Source organism: Melopsittacus undulatus, chromosome 7, assembly GCF_012275295.1.
Source record: "Melopsittacus undulatus isolate bMelUnd1 chromosome 7, bMelUnd1.mat.Z, whole genome shotgun sequence".
NCBI lineage: Eukaryota > Metazoa > Chordata > Aves > Psittaciformes > Psittaculidae > Melopsittacus > Melopsittacus undulatus.
The window spans coordinates 72,821,547-72,844,050 of NC_047533.1; the positions used below are offsets into that span (position 1 = coordinate 72,821,547).

At 54.0% G+C, this 22,504-nt stretch overlaps 2 protein-coding genes across 2 annotated transcripts; both read left to right on the forward strand.

Annotated features, from left to right (window-relative positions):
- The first annotated feature begins 882 nt into the window (after positions 1–882).
- LOC117436455 (hydrocephalus-inducing protein homolog) lies at positions 883–14,430 on the forward strand. The gene is made up of 11 exons (XM_034064513.1): positions 883–1,062; positions 2,197–2,316; positions 2,926–3,060; positions 3,611–3,810; positions 5,554–5,678; positions 7,150–7,351; positions 8,847–9,018; positions 12,017–12,116; positions 13,201–13,319; positions 13,686–13,838; positions 14,416–14,430. The coding sequence occupies exons 1-11, from the start codon at positions 883–885 to the stop codon at positions 14,428–14,430; spliced, it is 1,521 nt and encodes a 506-aa protein (XP_033920404.1).
- A 374-nt stretch (positions 14,431–14,804) lies between these two features.
- LOC117436456 (hydrocephalus-inducing protein homolog) lies at positions 14,805–22,475 on the forward strand. The gene is made up of 13 exons (XM_034064514.1): positions 14,805–14,851; positions 15,681–15,858; positions 16,343–16,473; positions 17,213–17,346; positions 18,136–18,272; positions 19,121–19,248; positions 19,336–19,527; positions 19,923–20,072; positions 20,791–21,018; positions 21,288–21,398; positions 21,564–21,722; positions 22,292–22,422; positions 22,463–22,475. Exons 1-13 carry the CDS (start codon positions 14,849–14,851, stop codon positions 22,473–22,475), a joined length of 1,695 nt encoding a protein of 564 aa, XP_033920405.1. The 5' UTR covers positions 14,805–14,848.
- Positions 22,476–22,504: the final 29 nt, after the last annotated feature.

The following is a 22,504-nucleotide window of genomic DNA, read 5'->3' on the forward strand; positions in this document are numbered from 1 at the left end:
GCACACAACAGAGGTGCTGTGGAACACAGGGAAGCAGGAGGGAATATCCTCCTGGATTTTCTTTAGATTTGTGGTAATTGCTCCTGTGCCTTTGATGGTTTCCTGCTTCTTTCCTGCTGTGGCAGCCTGGAATGCCTGTAGGGAGCCTCGAGTTTGGGTGTTACCAAGTGACAATGAGGGCATCCTTCTGCATGGAGAAGTGCTCTTGGGCAGTGGAGTTGTTTCCTGCCTGGAAGGAGCCGTTTTTGCCAGCTAATCTTTGTAACTTCAAGCAGGCAAAGTAGCCTTGAGAAACTCTGGTTCTTAACCAGAGTCTTGAGCTCTGTGCTGAGTTAGTTAGAAACATCAGCAGGCTCCTTGCAGAAAGGGTGAGAAGTGCCAGCAGCCCCTGGTGTGTCTCCGTGGCTGGTGGGACTGCACCCAGAGCAAAAGGCTGTTTTGGCTCAGGGGCTGTCTGTTGTGGGGTTTTACATCTATGAATGGAGCCTAAATGTGGTCTAATGATGAGTGAGGGTGGGGAGGCCCTCCCTGTGTTCTGCACTTAGGAAGGATGCCAGAGGCTGGAGACACGGCTGTGTCCTTTGGGTGTGCCAGGAATGGCGAGGCCCTGGCACAGATTGCCCAGAGAAGCTGTGTCTGCCCCATCCCTGACAGTGTTCAAGGCCAGGTCAGATGGGCCTTGGAGCAAGCTGCTCTAGTGGAAGGTGTCTGTGGCCATGGCAGGGGGTTGGGAGTGGGTGAGTTTTAAGGGCCCTTCCCTAAGGTTGTGGGTTCCAGGCTTCCATGGGTGTGGGGTTTTAAGGTTCTGGGGTTGTGGATTGTCCAATTGTTGCTTCTTCCAGGTGAGCTCTGCGACATGGCCAGTGGCAAGACCCCCGGCCCATGAGGTCCTCCAGAAGGGCGGATGGATTCCAGAGCAGAGTGGTAGCATCTCGTAATCCCAAGCTGGTCAGAGAGGCAGAAGAGTCTCTCAGCAGCAAGCAAAGGCTGGCGAGGCCTCGGGAGATGAGGCGGCCCCGGACTGCCCAGCTTCGGGACATGGGTGAAGTCTGCCATCAAAAGGTAGCCTTTCCCTGGCCTTTTCCTTGCTGTTTGACGTGCTATTTGAAGAGGGCACGTGCTTGTGGCTGACTTGCCTCCAGCTCACCCAAGCAGCTTGGTGATTAGGTCCTGTTGTCATTTCCGACTGGTGGTAGTGGAGTTCTTTCTGCTGGGGGAAAGGCAAAACATGTGTTTGCAGTGAGCCATTGAAGTCCTGATCTGCAGGAAGCAATGGAACCTGTGCTGCAGTTGGTGGGTTTTGCTGGAGTTGAGCTACCATCGCTAAAGCTACTGGGGGTAGGGCTGGGGCAGGACACAAGGGCAGGAGCTGCTATTTCTCATCCTGCTGTTCAAAGAGCCACCTCTGGCTTTGTTGTAGTCAACTGCCACGTGCTTGGGGTCACAGGACTCCCTCAATGGTGGCAGTAGTGGCCTTTGAAGGCGGAGGACCTGTGACAAGTACTTAAGCTGTAAGAAACCCAATTGCGTCAATGCATGAATGGGTTGGAAGCAGCAACTTTAAAGCTCCTGGGGAGAGGGGATACGAATTGCAGCCTAGCTCAAGTTGCCCAGTAATGCTGGGGAAAGAGCTGAACTTCATCCCCATCCAGCATTCACCTCATTTATCTGTTTCCCAACTGCCCTGTTACTTTCTTGTTGGCCTTTCCTCCCTGGTACTGGTGTCTTCCGCCTGGTTTCTCGGCTCTCCATCAAAAAAAGATATGTGGGATGTGTGGGACTCAGTGTCGCTGTCCCAGAGGGAAGTTCACCCACAACTTGTTTCCTGTGGAGGCTCATGGAAACTGCTGGGTTTTGCTTGCTCCCCGAGTGCTGGTGGCTGTTCCAGCAAGTGTCTGGAGTTGAGCGAGCAGCTTAGCAGAGGGCTCTGCTGGAGGTGAGCGCTGCTTTGCCTTTTGGAGAAGGCAACCTGCAGAAAGAGCCTCCAAAAGAGCTTCTTAGCTTGAGGCTGCTCAGCATGGTCCAGAACCCTTTGCTGAGCTGAGAGCAGAGGTGGGTGAGCTGCCATCTCCTAGCGTGAGCTGGGCAGATGTAGTCACCAAGAGACTGTATTTACTGGAGATGAGTGTGGGATCTTCCTACGTTAATCTTTCTCCCAGCAGCTGAAGCTCTCTCTGCTCTGTCTTGCATCTGCAGTTCTCAGCCGTTGAGCGGGACCAGAGGTCGTTCCAGCCTTTCCCATCCGAGGTGGTGTTTGAGAACTACATTCCCCACCAGTTCTACATAGCATCGCTAGCTCTGAGGAACAAAGACAGGGTAAGTGCTGGGCTGTGGAGGTTGAGCACTGGGCTGGAGGAGGAGAGCAGTGGAATTCACATGGTGTGCAGCAGAGCAAGTTCCCTGCTGCAGTGCAGCGCATGCAGAATAAAATGTCTCACCAGCGTTATTCTGCAAGATGGGGGAAATGTTCCCATGCTGGGGATTCTGGTTTTGGCCGTGCACTGGTGGTATCTACCCAAAGGAGCTCTTTGAGCCAGCATGCTTCCCCTTGAAAGCCCTGGACTGATGGGATTGTCGAGGGCTGTGCAGTTCTTGCCTGCTGTCATGCTTTACCTCGAGTGTGCACCGTGTCCTGGTGGCTCTTTGGTCAGTCTTGGTTTCTGGCAGGCCATGTTTTCCTCTCTCAGCCTGTTCAGCCACCTGTGTGCAAGTGCCTGTCAAAGCACAGGGAAGAGCAGTGGAAAGAGGCTAGCTTAGCAGGAGCAGTTAAAGGGGATTCAAGTCCAGCCTTGTGTGTTCCGTGCGTGTACCTTCAGAGTTAAAAGTGTTTTGGGAAGGTGGTAAGGAGGCTGTCACGTGGCCTGTCCTGGTCCCTTCTCAAGTTTCCCCAAGTGACAAAATCATAGTTGTGTGTCTTTCGTGCAGGTTCCTCGTCTGCTGAACGTCATCCTGGGGAACTCTCCTTACTTTGAGTTGATCAGCCCGAGTGATGAGGACTATAAGGTAGCCCCGGGCACGTCTTCAACCTACCGCATCCTTTTCCGACCTGATGAGAACAAGGTGAGAGTGGAAGTCCCGAGAGATGATGCCTTGAGGGGAAGGTGAACCTGCAGGGCTGGATTCCAAAGCAGGCATCTGGTGTGGGTTTTGAAGAAGTGTCCTGGGTTCAGTGGGGTTGCACTGGATCTAGACCTGGGGGAGACTCTTTGCTGGTGCTGAAGGTTGTGCTCCCATAGGCTGGAGGCTCTTGCCTCTTTCAGGCTCTTTTGTCCTTCAGTGGTGGAATATTTAATGGAATGTCCGTTGGCTTGAGGGCTGAGAGTCTGCTGCCTGTGCATGGCCTTTTACTCATCTTGTGTTTGCTGCTTAAATGTAGTTGAATAGTCTGTCCTATCCTCAAGCAGCATGCCTCTAGAAAACTACAGAGGATCTGCCCCATGGTCCCTGGCTGCCCCTGCTTGTGAAATAATCTGTAATGAAAGGCCATGAAGGTAAAAAGTGCGAGTACATTATCGAATGCTACTGTGAGAGTCACAGAAACCAGCAGCAGTTCTTCTGGCACGGGCATGGTGCTAAAGGCACTGTGCTGAGCTTGTTTCTTTCCCTGCAGGATTATTTTGAGGAGCTTATCATCATCACAGAGAGGGAGAAGTTCTTTGTGCCTATCCGAGCCATAGGTGCCCGAGCCAGCCTGGACTTCCCTGAGCAGCTGAACTTCTCTGAGTGTCCAGTCAGGTTCAGCACCCAGAAGACTCTGCTGGTGCGCAACGTGGGGAAGCGGGAGGCTTGCTACAGCATCACCACTCTGAGGTAAAGGAGCTCATCTCTTGTGCAAAACGCTGTTGTGTGCTCATGGAGTTGTAAACAGTGAGAAAAAGGAGGCAGAGCATCTGAGGTGCTGGACATGGGCAGGACACGTGGGGTTTGCCATTGCTTACGGTGTTTTGAGAAAGCTCTGCAAGCAAGTTTTACAGTGCAGTGATGTCTCCAAGGCAGCATCTTGCAGATCTGATGCTGTTGGATTGGAAGAGCCAAGGTAGGAAGGCAGCTGGAGTGCTGCAGAAGGTGGTTTGTGGCAGAGGACAGCTCGAGGGGCTCAGGTCACGGAGCCCAAAGGCAGCATCAAGAAATGGGCAAGCAATGAGCTGGAGAGAGGCACTGAGGAGTTGATCAGCAGCTGTGTCTATATTAGCAAGCAGAGATCATAGATGAAAGCAATTGCTCTGGAGGCCCTGGCAATAAGAGTGTGTGGGCCAGGGCCTTTGTTTTCCCATGGGCTTGGTCTGGTGCCTGGGACCAAATATGCCTAAGCAGAATGAGCTCTGAAGTGGAGAGGAGCAGGTGGTGGCTTCAGAAGTGGACTACCAGAAAGCTAAGGAGGGAGCAGGTGAAAGATGCTCCAAGTGCCTGGTGCATTTGCAAAGGGTTGGGGGCCTTTTCTCCTGGAGCTGTCTCTCTCCCACATTTCCTGGAGAGGGCTCAAGTAGCTGAGTAGCTGGTTTGCACCCTTGTGGTCACAAATAACCTTCTGAAATGGTTCCATACCACTAGGAACCAAGTACACCCGGTCTCTGGAGGCCACAAGTTCACGGTAGTCTGGTGGTCCCGTCATCAAATGCCTGAGGTGAACTGTGTTGCAGACAGCCTGTCCTGTTCCTGTTGGTCTCAGAAGCCAGTCACTGGTTTTCCAGTTTGCTGCACTGGAGAGGGGAATGTGTTTGTGACACTGCATCCGCAAGGCAGGCGGTTCAGTTGGCTGGGAGTTGAGAGTTGCTCGGTCCCAGAGGTCTCAGCGCAGGAGCTGAGGTTAAGAACGCACCAAAGACCTGCTGCGTCTCAGTTGGTGCACCTGAGCTGCTTCAGTTTCTTCTCCAGATTCAGAAGACTTTCAACTTGTCTCCTGTGAAACACGAGGGTCTGAGAGGAGCTTCTGCCAAAGGCTGGCAAGGCTGTTTAAGCAGGCTGCTAGGGTGCTCTTTAAGCAGGCTGCTGCTTTTCCCTGTGGAGCTCCATGGGCAGGAACTTGTAAACCACTGTACAGTTTCCTTCTGGGATTTCCAGGCCTAGTTGTCACCACCACAATAAGTACCCAGTGAAGTCTAGCATCTATTTGCAATGCACTTGCCAACTACTCTATTGGATGACAGAGCATGTGTTGAGAGCTCCTTGACAAGGGTTTTAAGAGTTCCCGAATTTCAGCAATGAACTATTTTGGTCCTGATTTGCAATAAAGAAATGGGAAGCATTACAAAAGTTTAAGTGAGCTACACAAAAACCGTAGAATTGTGAGTAACTGGATGGCAGAGGTGAAGAGCTGAGAACTGTGTGCAGAGGATGGGGGGCTGAGGTCATGTTATACCACGGGATCCTCTGCAGGGTTCTTCTGCATGGGATTCTTCAGCAGGGAGAGTCACCCGCTCTGTTTCTGATCCTGGATGCTCTGGTTTTCTTGTACCGCCTGTGGTTTGCTTGCTCCTTGCTTGCACAAGAGAGCTGAAATGAACTAGACTGCAAAGTTAACGGAGGACCCAGATCTCTCTCTTTGTGTTGCAGCCCTTTCTCTGTGGATCCCTCCATTGGGACTCTTGGCGTTGGAGAAGCGATGCAAGTCACGGTGGAATTTCACCCACCAAAGACCGGTGTTTATACAAGTCCCATGATTGTTCACTATGACACTGGTAAGTGCTTGGTGCACCCTCGGTGTGTCCTTCCAAAGAGAGCAGTGTCTGCCATCATCGTCTGATGGCTTCATTGTCCTGTTGAATCCCTTCTGCAAGACTCCTTCACGCTGGGTAGAGCAAAGCTTCCATGCTGGCTGCCAGATATTGCTGTGCTGGAATATTTCAGCCTGTAACAAGGCAGCAGATCTTCCTAAGCACAGTGCACAGGGGGCGATGGGGAATATTCTGGGTGCTCCGTTGGGGAAGAAGGCATAGCAAGGAGCCTGATTGAAAAGGAGATGGCTTTTAATGTGCAAGAGAGCTGTCTGAAGAGCCTGCAACTTGTCCCATAGAGCTCTCCTGACTGGTCATTGCTTTTCATCCCGATGTGTTGTGTTACAGTTCCTGGCAAGGCCTTTGAGGTAGAGACCCTCTTCTTGTGATGTGATGTATGGGTACAGTGAGTGCTCTGCCGAGAGCTGGGCCACGCTGAGGTCTTGTGACTGTGAGGAGCAGTAAGTGTGGCAGCAGTAGCCATTAGGGTGCTCTGAGCATTGCTGTAGCCTGGGAGTGATTCTGTAGAAACCCCCTAGTGAGCAGCAGTTATTTAATGGTGAGGTTTAGGAAGAAGCTGCTGCTAGGGCTGGAGTCAGTAATGTGAGGGTGTAATAATGTCTGAAGGTGGGTGGTGAACAGGACCTTGGAGAAACCCTTGGGAATGGCTGTGCTGCTGTGCGTGTTGCTCCGATGCTGGAAGTCTCCAGCTTTCCAGCGGACACTTACCCTAGTGAAGGGACTCACTTCTCCAGTGGTGAAGTGGTAACAGCAGCACATTTGACAAGGGAGAATGTGCTGGCAGTGGTGAGGCACTTGGCTGTGAGAGCAGCAAGGAGCAAAAGAAGGAGTTAGCAGATGAATCCGAGGGCCCCATAGCACCCTGTTGAGTGCAGAGCTCAGCACAGAAGCTGCTCTGTACTTGCCATTGTTCTTTCTGCCCTTGTCCATTTCATTTCAAATGCTCCCGCTTGGTTTCTGAGATGAGAGCTATGGCCAATATTTGAGGAGCAGGAGATGAGGATGACACGAGAGTGGGGGCATCTCCTGCCTGCAGGAGAGCCTGGGCAAGCCATGACTGAGGTGGGCTCCTCAGCGTCACTGAGTGACTTGGGTGTAGAATTCCCTATGACCTGAGTGGGATGGCAGCCCAAAGGGCACCTGGGCACATCTGCAAAGTCTCACTGTAAATGCTGTCACCTTGGGGATAAATCTCCACGAACACCCCCCAAAATAAGGTGCCTAAGGTGGTGCCAGGACATCCTCATGCCATCTCATGTGCAGCTGTCAGGATACGATAAATGTCCTGATGTGGGGAACTGCTGATGCAGCTCAGAACTGCAGCTCTTTCTCCTGTTGCCTGCAGATTGCCCCGTTCCTTGTACTTCCATCAGCAAGTGAGATGAGCCAAGACTTTGCCTTTGCTTTGTTCCAGGTGAAGATGTTCACAAAAGCCTCTGTGGAACAGCTGTAAATGCCGACATCAGGCTTGACAAGAGCTCCTTGACAGTTGAGAAGACTTCCCTCACGCTGTCAAAGCAAAGTTCCCTGGTCATCCACAACCAGAGTGGCATCACGGCCCACTTCCAGTGGAAGCGTTTTGTTGATGAGGAAGAGGAGGAGCGGCAGAAGCTGAGGTTTGTTTGAGAGATTCCTCCCAGCAAGATAGATGCCCCAGGGGAAAACTAACACACAGCCTCAGAGGGCTCTTGGGGCTTTTGAAGGGATTAGGGCAGACAGAGCCATGCACAGCGTGGAGCTTAACCCTTGCCATTCCAGTCCCACCCGTGCTACAGCTGAGGATGATGTTTTGGGGAGAGAAGGTTGATTGCAATCACTGGCTTGCCTCAGAGGGCAAATTCACTGTTTGGGAGCCACAAACTATTGAGTTCAGAGCTGCGTGCACTGCAGAGGGTCCATGAGGCTGAGGCAGGTGTCAGCACTCGGTACCTGGGACTGCACTGAGCAGTAGCACTGAAGAGCTGCAGGTGGCACAACTCTTATGATACTCAAGCAGTTTGTTCTTTGCTAAGGTGTCAGGCTCCTTTTCCAGCCACACGCAGGATACAGTGCTCGGTTGGCCCAGAAGGTGGAGGCCGTCCTGCTGTAGGCTGGGGAATTGCCTTCCAGTGTCCTGGTTTCTGGCCCAAGGAGGTGTTTCTGGCCTTGCTCCTCAGCTGGGCAGATGTGGAGGGGGAGGGCTGTGCAGGGAAGGGAGGGCAGCCAGGACTTGGAAGTGCTTTTGGGCTTCAGCAACCTGTGTCATCCTGGTGGTGAGAGATGGGGCAGGTTCTTCCAAGGGTGCCTCTGGTGAAGCTTTGAAATTGCCATTTCAGGCAGCAGAGAAACACTGACAGCCTGGGGGGATGAACTGGAAATGAGACTTAAAAGCTTCTGTGACTTGGGGAATCCTTGTGCAACTTTTCAGGCTCCCAGTAAGGAGCAGCCACTGTGCAGCACTGCTCCCCTCTCATCTCCCGCTTGTGATCTCTAACCACTAGAATGATTTCTGCTGCAACCAGCAATAAAGGCAGAGGTTAACTGCATTGCAGCTCTGCAGAGGAGGCCAAAATGAGGGAAAAGATGAGGTGGTTCAAGTCTCAGCGTAGGGTTTGCATTCAGAGATGCTGACTTCTTTCCTGGGTGATGCTGGGCAAAGTCCCTTCCTCTCTTGGCACCTCTGTTTTCATGCACAGAAACACATTTGTGTCACTGAAGTGGTGGGATGCCAAACCCATTGGTTTGCTTTGGAAGTGCACCAGGATCCTCTGGCGCAAGGCAGTGCAGATACTGTCTTCTCATCCCTGTGGGTGCAAAAGGGAAGGGGAAAAGTGTGCTGCTGGTAACGTGCAGCTGAAACCTGGTTGCTTCTCCCCTCCCAGTGCAGGAGGCTTTTTCTTGAGGGCTGCCAGCTTTAAGAAACCTCTGATGAGCTTGTCAGTGAGGAGTAAAACTCGCTGCTGTGCTGGGAATAATGGGATCCATGGGGGAGCCTGTGTCTCAGGGTCAGCCCCGTGCTGAGCTGCTGCTCTTCCTCACCAAGTGCTTTGCTGCTCGTGCACGGACACGACAGGCTCTGCAAATCTGCTGCTTCTTCAATGATCTCCTTGGTTCGTCTCTCCCATGGCACAGGCTGCAGAGGCAGGAAGAGGACAAGCTGGTTGATGTTCCTAAGGAGCACGGGGTGGTCCCCCCTCTCAGAGAACACCCTTCCCTTCCCGTCTGCACCTCCCAGAGCCAGGGGACAGAGGTGCAGGGAGACTCCACGCCTTTCTGCAGTGATATTTTCACCATTGTGCCCATGGTAAGTGATGGCTGAGAACCTCCCTTCCTGCTCCTCGTCCTTCTCCTCTCTGAATGAGGTCCCTTGGCAGATCCCACGTCAGCTGCTCCATGTGCCAAGAGAGGAGACATCAGGTTTCTGGTGAGGCTGGGGGCGCTTGTTGCAGAAAGCATTTCTGAGCAGCAGCAAGAGCCGACCCCAGGCTGGGCTCTGCTGCAAGGCCTGTGACTCAAGGGCACTTCATGAGTGTCCTCACAGTGTTCAGAGGTATCAGTTACTTCTCTGTAAGGACACATTTCCACGTAGCGCATGGGGGTGAAGAAAGGCCACTGGTGCACTGTTAGTTCACATCCTGACCTGCAGAATGAAATGATCTCCTGTGGAAAGGAGTCCAAATTGAGCCCAAGTTTAATCGGGGGGACAGCAATCCATTCCTAAAACCTGGATGTATACCACATCTGAGTGTCCCTTCCAGTGCCGTCTGTGAGCCTGGACACGAGGCTGGCAGGTTTAAACAAGCTTTTTGAGTTCTACTGCAGATAGGTAGAGAAAACTGCTCACTTTCCTGGTGATGCAAGCAAAACCCCCATGTCCTTCAATCAGCCAGAGCCGTTGCTGTGGGTATTCACATGGTCTGAGCTGAAGAATGGCTGCTGTCTGAGCAGTGCAACATCCCTTCTCATCTTGGAGTGAAGCCTGGAATAATCCCAACCTCTTCTTTCTTTTCCAGTGGGTGAAACTAGTTTATGTTTTGATTTTGTTTTTGAGGAAGGGGCTGCTGTTCTCTTCTTGCTTGCTCCTGCAGCGCATGTAAGGCTGAGAGCCACCAGTGCCAGCACAAGTGCGGTCTCACAGCACTGTAGCTGGCAGCAGCACTGATGTGAGCAAGAGACTGTGTCAGAGCAGCAGGGATATTGGGGAGAGTGGGAGCTGCTGAGCTGAGCCTTCAGAGCATCCTGTGGTGTGTGAGAGCTGGTTCTGGAGTGTGCCCCAGGGCTCCTGCTTCATTCCAGTTGCTGTGTCTCCACAATGAGCTTAAGCTGCTCTTGAGCTCCTGAGGTGCATTAAGGGGAGGTCTGGAATTGTGGCTGAGTCCTGTCCACATCAAGATGGATGATGCAGAGACGTGAAGTGTAGCTTGGCCCCAAGCTGTGAGTGGAAACCTTTCCTAAATGGCCGTGTTCCTGTTAGCATGGTTTGCTCTAGGGCTGAATCAAAGCAGGCTCCTACAGGAGTCTCTCCCCTGCTGTCTTGTGCAGTGTTATCAGTCTCTTGATTTCCATGAATTCCATTCTTTATGGAACAATCCTTTTCCCATGGAGAGTCTTGCTCTTGAGCCTGTTAAGTGTTGGGTCAGTTCTCTTGGGATGGAGGCTATGAATGCAAGGCTCCAGTGGGGGTGCTGTATCAGGATTGTTCCTGAGAGCTGTGCTGATCCCTAGAAAAGGAGAGGCTTTAGTGCTAGCCCATAAGCTTGTTCCTCAGGTGCCTTAGAGAAGTCTAATCTGGCTGTGCCTTGGGACCCAGCAGCACCTTGGATGTATGGAGATGTGTCCCTTGTGATGATCGTGGTGCCTCACTGGATGGCTTTGTGGTGCTTGGTGGCCAGCAAGGCATCATCCCTGGCAAGAGGGTGTGTGCTGCACCCTCCTCTGATTAGCTTGTAAAGGAAGCAATGGCACGTGCCCAAAGCTCTAAGCTCCCTCCTGCACTAGTTAAAGAGTGTGTACAGAATGATGGCAGCAGTCAGTGTGGTCTCGGTATGGAGCAAATCATGCCCCCAGGGCCTTGGGCACTCGCAGTAACCCTGCTGGGCTCTCCTTTGCACTCCTCACTGTTTGAGATGCACCTTTGCAGTGTTCTCCAGGTTCTTGCTGAAGCTGTACTTTTTGGTGCAGTGGCAGCTCAGCGTTGTGATGTTGAGTTTGGGCTATCTGGGGCCGGGATCAACTGCAGAGTCAGACAGATGCCTTGAGGCCCTGAGCCAGCTCCAGCTGCCCTGGCTAGAGGAATGGGGATGCAGGAATGGGAGGAGGCCGGGGCAGCAAGGGCTTTGTGTCATGGGCAGTGTCTCCTGTCCCACATGGGGACTTTGTGCAGGTTTTGAGAAGAATCCAAGTGACTTTACTCTTTCAGACTTTTGCAGTTACTGGCGGTTGGTGTTTGAAAGGGTTCTTCTCTGCCTGTCCTTGCCCGTGTTCTCCTGACTCAGAGCAGGTTGTGCATCAGGGAACTACTTGCAGCTGCAGGCCAATAACTTCCCATGTTGTAGCTCTTTAATTTTTGTGGGGCTGTCCTCTAAGCTGTCAGTGCTGTGTCAGTGGCAGAACCGTAGCTAGTAAATACTGATGCTGCAGGAGTGCTGGAGGCTCCAGTCAGTTCAAGGCTCTTCTGGACAAATTCCTGAGAATAGCCAAGAGCAGAGTGGAATCAGAGCCTGGCTGTGCTGATAGAAAAATGACTCTGTTGTTTTTATCTGCTTCCGTCAACTCAATATTGAATTCCTGTAGAGCGTTATTACGGTTGCCAGAGGTGTAGCTACTTACGTCAAGTGTATTTGTAATGCTAGGGGCTGAAGGGCTGTACGAGGTGCCTTTGCTTAAGGCAGTTGGAGGAAGTGAGAGCCTATAGAAACCAGGGGTGCCTGCTGAAATGTGTGACAAGGCTTCCTGGGCCTGAGCACCAGTGCCAGGATCCTGTGGGAGAGCAGCAGAGAGAGAAGACCCTGAGGAAGCAGCAGACAGTTGCAGAAACTGGTAGCTGTGGCCCAGACTTAAATCCCTGAGCCAGAGCTCAGTCTCTTCTGAGGGTAACAAAAGCCCCTTCCGGGTGCCAGTAAAGGCGAGGGACTTTGGAAGGTGTTTCTGCAGCTGCTTCCAAGCTCTCCTCTAAATTCTGTTGACAAGTGTTGCTTGCTCCTTGCTCTTTGCTGATGCTCTAAATAAAGGCTTACAGGGCTGTAGTGGCAACAAGAATGTGCTGTTTGAAGATAAATGGTTTGCTGTCACTTCTGTTTCAGGAGGGAGATATCTTGCCAAATTCTTCACTTGAAATCAATGTGATCTTTAAGCCCAAAGAAGCCAGAGTCTACCAAGAGGCAGCCTACTGTGACATCTCAGGTACAGCTCCTTCCTCCTGCTCCTGTTCCCACAGAGGAGGTACAAACACTCTTCCAGCCCACTGGGATCTCGTGTAGCTCTGGAGGGCTCAAGAGGACAGTGCTGGCACATGCTGCTGTCCCTGCGGTTCCCGGTGGTCTCCTGTCTGAGGCCAGGGCTCAGGATGCCTGGCTCTGGCTTCCTGACCCCAGAAGAGACAAAGCAGTGAAGGAATAAGCTTTCCTGGCACGGGTTTGCCAGCATTTGCAACACACACAGCTTTAATGAAGGAGCACCAGGAGCCTGTAGACCATTTACCTCCAAGATGAGTCTTGGTTGCTGTGGCTCTCTCCTCCTCCTGGTGCTGCTCGCCTTGTGTGCAGAGTAGAATGGGATGGCAGTGAGATCTCGTCCAAAATTTGAGCCAGGATTCAGGCTTCAGTGGCTGAGAGCAGCTTTCAGACTGAAGATCTTGTGCTCTGTCATCTACTAGCAAATCTGAGGGAAAGAAGCCACCCTGGAGTTTGGCTGTAAGCCTTGAGGTCTCGGTTGCCTTTGCACCAAGGGCTGTGCACGTTAGCAGTACATGTCTGGCTTATGTGATCTGCTCAGTGAGAGGGCTGGTTTTCCAGGGCTGGAGGGATGAGACAAGGGGTGATGGGTTTGAGCTTAAACAGGGGAGATTTAGTTTAGATATCCAGAAGGAATTGTTTGCTGTGAGAGTGGAGAGGCACTGGAACAGGCTGCCCAAGGAAGTTGCTCCGTCCCTGGCAATGTTCAAGTTCAGGCTGGATGGGACTTGGAGCAGCCTGGTCTAGTGGAAGGTGTCCCTGTCCATGGCAAGGGGCTGGAAGTGGATGATCTTGAGGTCCTTTCCAACGCAAAGCCATTCTGTGGTTCTCTGAGACACCATCCCAGGGGGTTGGTTAGAAATGAGAAACCAGCCCCAAGGCTGATCTCCTGAGGGACGAGATGGGTCCCGTATCTTCTCCTGGAGCATCTGGAGGTGGTTCCATGCAGGCCAGGGACCGGCAGCAGCACTGAGACAACCTGGAAAGTGCTGGGTAGCAGAAGGAATTGCGCTCACAGAGATTTCCCTCCACAGGCTGTGAGACCAGGCTGCCCCTGTGCATCAGCGGGGAAGGCGTCGGGCCCCAGGTGGAACTCAGCTGCGACCAGCTGAGCGTCGGGAAGGTGTTTGTTGGCTCAAGCCACAGCTACGGGGTGAGCAGGACGGGTGGCAGGGCATGGGGTGGATCCGGATGGCTCGTGGGCAGCAGTGAGCCTGGTGGAGGTGTGGGATGGGTCTGAATCAAGTTGGTGGTGCTGAGCAGGTCCTTGCCACTGCAGGTCAAGTGGAGTGCTCTGTGTCAGGGGAATAAGGCCAGAGTGGCTCTGTTTGTGTGAAGTTATCCCTGCTTTGCATGAAAAAGCCCTGAGGCAGAACTTGTCCTGTTGTATTTGGCAGCAGCGCTCAGCATCTTCTGCCTTTTACAGATGTTAATTGCTAAAGTAGAAAAGAAGTGAGCCTTCAGTAAGTAAAGAGGATTCTTCATGTATTTCCATGTTGCTTTCTTGCTGCTGCTGCAGGTGCTCCTGCTCAACAGAGGAGTTCCTGAGGCTCCCTTCAGCGTGGTGTATCCGGAGAGAGCTCTGGACTCCTGCTACGAGGTGGCTCTGCGTGGGGAGGCCTCAGGCATCAGCTACCTCCTGGACACCACCGAGATCGACTGCGGGCTGCAGGTACCGCACGCTGCTCTTGTCAGAGCTCCTTGTCTCCAGCCATGACCGGTGGGCTGCTGCCCCCCCGGGTCGAGGGCTCTCCCCCCTTCCCAGCTGCTCTGCTGGCTCTGTGGCTCGGAAGTCCAGCGTTTGGGTGATAGCTCCAAGCTGGTGTTTAATGGCCATCTCCAGCCCAGCCCAAAGCTGGGAATCCCTCCTCTTGGAGGGAACTAACGCTGCCTCCTGGGACAGGCAGGATCCCAGTGGTGCTCTCCAGAGGGATGTGTCCCTCAGATGTCCATCCGCTGATGGGCTCCTAAAGCCAGAGGTGCAAGGAGATGCTCTCTTTTAATGCTCCTGATTCATCGGCCAAGGAGGCAGCTGACTTGGGCTTCCAGTCACTGTAGCTGGATAGAGTGTCCTAGAATAACCCTCACTGTACTTCTTTCCAGTTACAACCCCACAGCTGTTTCCAGCTGTTGGCCGTGTGTGCGTTGCCCTGTTCCATCTCCATTTTGGCTTGTATTTTGCCCACAAATACTTAGTGTGCAGGAGCCTTTTCTCCTTAAATGCCTCAGTGCCTCCTCCTGTGTTTCAGCTCGCTGTTGGGTGACACCTTCAAGTGCAGAAGGCTTGTGTCCCCTACTTGGTTTCTTCCTGATCTTTCCATGGTTGTAATTGCACCTCTGCCACAAATACCTGTCCCTGTGTAGGGCTCAGAGGTACCCTGCAGTCACGGGTTGCCCGGGTTAACCCAGAGAGCCCAGTGCCCATCTCTCCTGTGCGCTCCCTGCTTCTGGGCTGTGTTCCTTTGCTTTCGACCCAATGGAAGAGGAATGAAATTGTGAGCAGCAGACGTGTGCCTGTAACTTCCTGCTCTTCTGTCCTCTCCTCAGGTGTTTAACAAAGTCTCGGAAGCAGCAGTGACCCTGCAGAACAGTGGGAAGCTGGGATTTGCCTTTGTGGTGCTGAGCCCCGGCACAGGCACTGCAGCCAGCCCTCTGCCTGGCGTGCCCCTGGTCGTGCCCAGCATGGTGAGTAGCACAAGGGCTTCACCCGGCCTGTGTCAGGCTGCCCAGGAGAGAGTTTTGGGGGAAAATAGGGGGAATGAGCACACAACCCCCGTCCAAAACCAGGCAGGAGAGACGGGGCTGTGAGCGATTGCTGCAGAGGCAGAGGAGGTGCATCGAGCACAATCCTAATGGAGCCCCTGACTGGCCTTGGCCGCCACTGGCTCTGCTGTCCTACAGCAACCACCAGTGGGAGGCACGATGGTTGCGGGAGCTCTTTGGAGCTGAGTGCTGAGCTCTCTGGTTGTGCCATCACTGGAGCATCACTCCATCCCAGTTGTCATCCTGCCTGGGTGTCTTAGAGCTGGAGCAGTGTTCCTGCCTTGGTGCCCTTTTGCAATGGGAAGAGGAAGCAAAGGGCCAAGTGGCTTCCACCTTCCTCAGTGCTTGTCCGCCTGAGGGATGACACGCTGATGTCCTCTCCTGCAAGCTGCTGCCAGGAGCTGCTGGCCCTGCTGGAAGCGCAGGCCCTTCGGTGCTCTTCCAGAGCAGCTGGTGAAAGAGCTTTGGTTTGTTGTGCCTGGCTCTGGCTAGCAGAGGGTAAACCCTGTCAGCAGAAGAGCTGTGCTCATGCTGAGCAGAGGGCAGCCTTGCGAGGCCTCTGAAGGACATACTGCATCTTGGTGTAGGAGACTCGGGCGTTTGGGTACAAGAAAGCTGGAGGTGGTGATGTCTGATGTTTCCTTATGTATGAGAAGCTGTCTTGTGTCCTCAGACGTGTCTGTCGTGTGAGCCATCCCTCCACTGAGTCCTCTTTGGTACACTACCTCCCTCCCTCTTCTGTGCCCTGCAGGGTTACGTTGAACCTGGCAAGCAGCAAGTGCTGAAAGTCTATTACCTGCCAGGAGTGCCTGGAGTCTTCTGCAGGGCTTTCCAGATCCAAGTGGGTCACCTGGAGCCAGAAAAAGTCTGCCTGAAAGGAGAAGGGACCTTTCCCAGGATCCACTTGGACCTGCCCAGGAACATCAAAGGTGAGCACTGCCTGTCTGCTCGCCAGGAAGGTCACCTGGCTTTCCCCCATGCCATATGCCCATAGGGCAGCTCACAGGCACCTCCGCCAGGCCTGGAGGTTTCAGGGCTGTCAGGCAAACTCAGCCCTCTGGTTGCTTCCTTGGTCTCTGGCAGACGAGCCCGTGTGGCTTTGCCGCAGGAACCATCCTGCACAGCTTGCCAGCAGTATGCCAGAGGTCTGGGAAGACGAGGGCTGGGCAGAAAAGCACAGGGAAGCTGCAAGAGAGGCTGGCAGGGACTTTTGACAGGGTTGGGTTTGCATCACGTTGTGGGGCTGAGATGCTCCTGTGTGGCGAGAAAGACGGCTGGGGGTGAGAAGCAGCAGGATCGCCTTTCTCTCCATTGCTGGAGCAGTTTGTGTCTGCGTGTTGGGGGAATGGGGCTTCCCGTCTTCCATGGGATTTGTGCTGCCCCACTGCTATTGGTGGTGTTCTGTGCTTTCAGGCAACGCCAAATATGAGAAGATCCTCCAAAAGGCCCAAGAAAAGCTGGACAAAGGCAGCCAGAGAGATGAGGCCATTGCTCTGGGGGAGGCTGTGGCAGCCGAGCCCCGCATGGACGACTCGGGCACCATGGTGAGTAGAGCTGCTGCCCTGTCCCACACGTGCCACCCTCCTGCGTGTCACTGGAGCCCCTGCGCCCCACGGCCCTGTGCCCAGGGCTCTGCTGGCACTGGGTGCCTCCCTGCACAGCCCTGGCCACGGACTGTGTCAGCTCAGCGTGCCCCATGGGCTGCCCACCTCTGGGAGTTGTCCCTCCTGGACATGCACCAGCTCCTGACTACCCCAGGAGATGCTAAGGGCTGTGCTCAAGCAGTTGGGTTTATGGTGCTCTGAAGGACATTCAGGTCGGTGCTGGGGGTTTTGTTGCTCACCGGCCAAGCCCTGCCAGCTTTACAGAGTGTAAAGCAGCAGCCTGAATGCACCCTGAGGCTGTGCTGTGTTCTGGATCTCCGAGAGGCTCCAGCTCTCTCATGGTTCCCTTTCCAGGAGAGCTTTTGTCCAAGCTGCTTTGGCACTAACTGGGGGCAGGGACATACTTGGAGCTTTGGAAGGTTTCTGGCTTGTCTGTCCATGTGTCCAGATCAGGTAACTGGGCAGGTAGAGATAACTGGGCAGGTAGAGACACTGGAGTTCATTTCTTTGGAGCTATGATCCTGCCTGAGAGAGCAGGAAGTGTCCCAGACACTGAGCAGTGAGACAGAATGACTCCATCGCCTCTCTCAACAAGAGCAGGGTGGGATCCTCCACCTGAGACAAGCTTGTGCCTTGGGAAGGAGCTTTGCTAAGCAGCCCCTGTCTTTACTTTCCTCAGTGGGATGCTCAGCTGCAGATGCAGATGGAGGAGATGCTGATGGAGGAACATGCCGTGGAGCAGCAGAAAGCTCTCAGCTCCCGTCCCCCGGAGGACACTGCCTTTCACCAGCGTGTACATCGGAGGCTTCTCAAGTTAGTAGGGAGTCCTGTAGCCTGTGTGCAGGGGCCCCGAGGGTAACAGCCAGCAGTGCAGGCCTGCTCCTGAGAGCTCCTTGTGTCTCAGAGCTGGGAACAGCTGTGGACTTCAGAAGGGGCCTGATGCTGAGAGCTATGATGTGCTCCCTGTGGGCAGCTCGGTGTCCTCGCTTGCACAGTGCTCCCCTGAGCTCTGGAGGTGCTCCCCTCCCCACAGTTGATAGGTTCTGTTCTCAGAGCTGAGGGGTGCAGACGAGCAAGCCCTTGCAGACAGCACAGGCACCACCCCTGCTGACCAGCTCTGAAAGGGGCATCTCAAAGCTGGCATCTTTGTGCCAAGAAACAGACCCCACTATGCAGGAAGAGCAGGGAATGGTCCAGATCCCTTATGCACTTTTCCAAGTGGGATTGCCTGCCAAAGGCCTCTGCAAGGAAATGCTATGACAAGGTCCTGAAGCAGTTTCAGGCTTGGGCTGGACACCAGCTTAGCAGTTTGATTGAGACCAGTGGAGATGCAGTGGACTTCTCTGCAATGGCTTTTTGCAGCATAGGAACTGTGTCCAGTACCCACTTTAAAGTCACTCGAAGATCCCATTGGTGGCTGATAAATCCTAGGCCCTGCACTCCCCATGACTTAGCCAAGTGTTATTACTGGGTGCTCAGGTCTTGGGTTTCCTGGGCTTGGCTTGAGCTTTCAGAGCAGTGAATACAGAATTATCCACTCCATTTGCTTCTCCAGCCCACGCCATGCTGGGGTTTACAGAGTGTCCTTACTCCTCCTTTCAGAGCTGAGCTGCCCGAATACATCCTGGACCTTGGCTATGTTGTTCCCGGTGACATCCACACACACATGGTGAAGATCACCAACACTGGGCACTTCCCCGCATCTTTCCGTGTCGATGGATATGTCCTGTATAACACAGGTAACCCATGGTGGAGAGGCTTCACAGGGGCTTGAAGGAGCTACCTCTGACACATCAGCTGAAGCCATTGGACACGGGGAGATTTGAGTACTTCCTTGGACAGCATTTTCCTCCTTAGTACCCCCGTGCTGGGTGCCCTGTTCAAGAGCCTGACTTCTGGCGAGCAGTGCCCAGAGACCTGCTCTGCCTGTGGCTGCCCTAAAATCTGATTGCAGGGGCCAGAAGGGCTGATCACCTTGATCGCCTCTCAGCATCTTCTGCTCTTGGCTCCCGTGAGCATCATCCGAGTTTCTTTGTGCACTCTGAGGGTTTATGTTGCAAACAGATGGACCCTCTGTGGTTCGGAAGTGCTTTGTTTAGAGTTCATAGTGCCAGAGCACTTCTGCTCAGCCTTTATTGACCGGCCTGTGGGATCCTCTGCTCTATGGAAACAGGCTTCCCAAAGAGGCCTTGAGGTAAGGCTGCAGCTCCAGCACATGGTGACTGCTGTCTTTGCGGGGTGGCCAGTCGTCTCTTCTAAGCCACTGTCAGGGAACACCCCAGCATTTGGTATCTTAGGTGGCAATTCTCCTTTGGAGAGGTCTATGCATCCTTCCCTGAGATGCCTGATGAAGGAATTGCTGGAGTTCCTCAAGCAATGTGATTTCTTTTTACTATGTAACCCCTGGATTCTGGCTGTGAAAGTCCTTTTGCTTTGGGCAGTGCCAAAGGGAGAAGAGCAGCTTCTCTGGAGATGCAAAGGGGTCTTTCAGAGAGCTGCCAGCCAGGACACCCCTGTGGCCTTACCGTGCTTCTGAGCCATTTCCTGTTGCTTGCGTATCTCAGCTGCTTTATTTTGCTGTGTTCAGGCTTCAGCGTGTGCCTGGAGCGTGTGAAGCGCCTGCCCTCCTGTGAGAGCAAGACATTTGAAGTGTGCTTCGACCCACAAAGTGCCAACCTGCCCCTGGGAAAAGTGGATGTGCTCCTGCCCATCAAGGTACTCCAGCTTCTGGGGCAGGCAGCAGGTTGGGCACAGCAGCGAGTATCGGGTGGGCTCTCAACCGGATGCTCTGTCCTTCTCTAGGTCAGAGGAGGCCCCACATTCCAGGTCCGCCTCCGTGCCATGGTGGCTGAGCCGTCCCTCTGCGTGTCCAGGGACAGGCTGGAGTTCTCTGCTGTCCAGTGTGGACAGTGCCAGGAAGAAACCATCCAGCTCCACAACACGTTCCAGGTCCCCTGTAAATGGTCCATCAGCATGACTGATCCTGTTGAGGAGGTAAAGCACAGACAACGTGTAACACACAACTTCTCAGTTGGGTTCTCTTTGCCTTTCCTGCCTTTTGTGCCCCTCTGGCTGCCTGAGCACTTGGGCTGCAGCTCGCTTGAGGAAGCTTTTGAGGGTACAGAGCAAGGCTGGTTCACCTGGGCCTGTTCACTAGCTGATGCTTCACTTCTCTGCCATCTTCACCCATTCCTCCTCCTCTGAGGACACTGCCTCCCCATCTGCCTGCCCTGCCAGCATGTTTGCCCTCCAGTTCTAGGCAGTGGTGGCCACGTCTGGGTGGGATGAAGGTGCTTCCTGCACCGTGCCAGCATCTCGGAGCACTGCAGGAACCGAGGGTCTGTCCTCACAGACCAAGGAGACCTCACGCCACTGGTTTGTGTGCGCAGGTGGACAAACATCTGCCAGGGAGCGAGCACCAGAAGCTGCTGGAGGAGATGAAGTCTGTGCCCTGTGGCTTTGAGGTGCTGCCCTCAGCTGGAAGCCTCGCTCCAGGACAGCAGTGCCACGTCCAAGTCCGTTTTTCACCCACGGAAGAGGTGAGATTGGTGGGTGTCACGCCAGGAGGTCTGGCAGGGCAGTGTGGTAAGGGGAGGCCAGCCCAGGGAGCGGGGGATGAGCTCTGCCTCCACGTGGAGCTTCCTGTGCCTCAGTTTCCCCTGCACGTTCCCACGCAGTTCGGGAGTCAGCTTAAATGATGGAGCATTCCCAAAGGCAGTTTGCATGTGGCCACCGTGACTTGGAAACTGGTAGCGTGTGACAGGATGGACACAAGTGCTTCCACTGCCTGGGGACAGTCCCAGGGATCTCAACTTGCTTGTGGAGATTTCAGCGTCTCGTGTCTGGCTTTGACCAGAGGCAAGCACTGAGCAGAGAAGATGATCCTTATTTGTGTCCAGTGAGAGCTCAGGCTGCCTCTTGCACACAGCTGATGTTTGCCTGGTGCTGCAGTGCCAGGACTGTGTCTGAGGAAGCAGACCTTTCTCATGAGCGTTGCACTCCCCCATGCCCAGGTGAAAACCTCTGATAGCCCATTTTAGATCCACCTGGGAGCCAACTGTCCAGTTATGCTCCAGAGCAGGACTCGCTGCAGTTCCTGAGAGCCATGCAGATGCTGTAGCCCCTGCTCTAAGTAAATACCTGTTTTGGGTTCAGCTTGGAGGTGCTGACAAGACCCCTGACCCTGGGCGATTGTTGACTTGGAGGTGCTGTCAGCTGGGGCTTCACGGAGGAGCTTTCTGTGCTGCTTCTTTGCAGAAGTGCTACCGGGGCGAGCTGCAGATCCAGATTTGCCAGAGCAGCCAACGCCTGCAGGTGCCGGTCTTGGGACGTGGTCTGGAGCCACGGCTGGAGTCCATCCCCGCAGAGCTGGAGCTGGGACCGCTGCTGCCCCAGAGCCATGGGGAAGAGGGGACAGTGGTGGTGAAGAAGCCCTGTGAGGTTTACTCAGTGCAGTTTGAGCAGCAGCACCTTGCTGAGGAGCAGGTGAGGGGGAAGGTCTGTGCACACTCTGTAGATTCCCAGCGCTCCAGCATGGCCAGGCTTGTGCAGGGAGACGGGGGCAGTGCGCAGGGCAAATCCTGGTGGCCTTCCAGGGTTAGCCAGCTCTGCTGGCAGGCTGCAGAGGGACTTGGATAATCCCTGCCCCTGGGGGGAAGGAATGTGGGAGGGGATGGCTTGGCTGGGCAGCCTGCTCACATGGTGAAGGTCAAGAAACTCATCCTGCCTATGGTTTCTCTTCCTTCTGTGCACAGCCCCTACAGACACCGAAAAATGACAACAGCCCCAACAGCTTGTTGCTGCCTCCGTGTGCCCCGGGAGAGAAGCTGAATGCTGAGGCCCAAGGAAGGGGCATAAAAATGAAGGTGAGATGAAATCTAAAGGCTAAAACTCCAGGTGGCAACCGGCATGGTTTTCTCATTTCCTCCTCTCTTCCCCAGCCTCCCATGGTTTGGGTTTCTGCCACTAGAGTGGCAGAAAGCCTTTTCTCCTTCTTTCCTTTGGCTTGATATCAATCCCTACCGCCTCAGGTTGACGTTGTGGATCCACCAGGAAAGGTGGTGAAGCTGGGAAACGTCTGCATTGGACAGACGGTGAAGAAGATGGTCACCGTAGCCAACAAGAGTGCAGCCCCTCTCACCTTTAAGCTGAGGGTCACGTCCACTGTGCCAGAGTTGCAGGAAGCTGGGGTAAGGCCCGTTCCTTCTCTGCAGAGCACTTTGGTGTGCCTGCAGGGAGCGCTGAGCTGCTGTGGGTGGGAGCTAGTAGGTAATGACTCAGGTGTGGGCTGCCCTGGCTGCCTGTGCCTGCCCTGTCCTCCCTGCTGGCACTGCTCTGGCAGCAGATGCCTGCAGTGCGAATGCTTCAGCTGAGCTGGGTGCCAGGACTCCCCGAGAGCCAGAAGTGAGAAGGCGACACAATTCCTCTAGCCTGTTTTAGACACATCCATCAGGATGCAGCCATGTGTTTTAGATCTGGAAAGGTGAGGGAGGTGAATCTTGAAAGAGGGAGAGTTGCAGCTCTGTTGGAACGTATGTGAAAGCTTTAGAAGACAGAGTTGACCTCGCCGTGACCAGGTGGACACATGGTAGAAAACACCTTTGGTATTCCCTAGGAATGCCTAGGAGGGAATGAGTGGGACTGGGGCAGTGCTGGTGGGGACAGAAGAGGAATTGGAAGCCTCTTCCCTGAGTGTGGTGAGGGAGGCTCCACAGCTCGCTTGCCAGATGAAATAGTCTCCACTCGTTTCTTCGGGTAGGTTCTGTGCTTGAAGCCCAGCAAGGATCTAAAGCTGAAGGGCAGAGGAGACACCTGCAAAGTGGAGGTGACCTTCTCCCCGAAGCGCCGCATGCAGCCGTTCAGCGGGGAAGTGCTGCTGGAGTGCCACGGGCTGGTGCGCTCCCTCTGTGTGGTGCGGGGCTCCTGCCAGGGCAGCCTCGTGAGCCTGGACCAGGACCAGCTCAGCTTTGGA

Bases quoted from the DNA above. Each gene is read 5' to 3' on its own strand.
- LOC117436455 (XM_034064513.1), top strand. From the start codon at position 883: ATGAGGTCCTCCAGAAGGGCGGATGGATTCCAGAGCAGAGTGGTAGCA. The intron at 3,811-5,553 runs GTAAAGGAGCTC...TTTGTGTTGCAG, and splicing joins TACAGCATCACCACTCTGAG to CCCTTTCTCTGTGGATCCCT. The intron at 12,117-13,200 runs GTACAGCTCCTT...TTCCCTCCACAG, and splicing joins AGCCTACTGTGACATCTCAG to GCTGTGAGACCAGGCTGCCC.
- LOC117436456 (XM_034064514.1), top strand. The intron at 17,347-18,135 runs GTTAGTAGGGAG...TCCTCCTTTCAG, and splicing joins GTACATCGGAGGCTTCTCAA to AGCTGAGCTGCCCGAATACA. The intron at 19,249-19,335 runs GTACTCCAGCTT...GTCCTTCTCTAG, and splicing joins ATGTGCTCCTGCCCATCAAG to GTCAGAGGAGGCCCCACATT.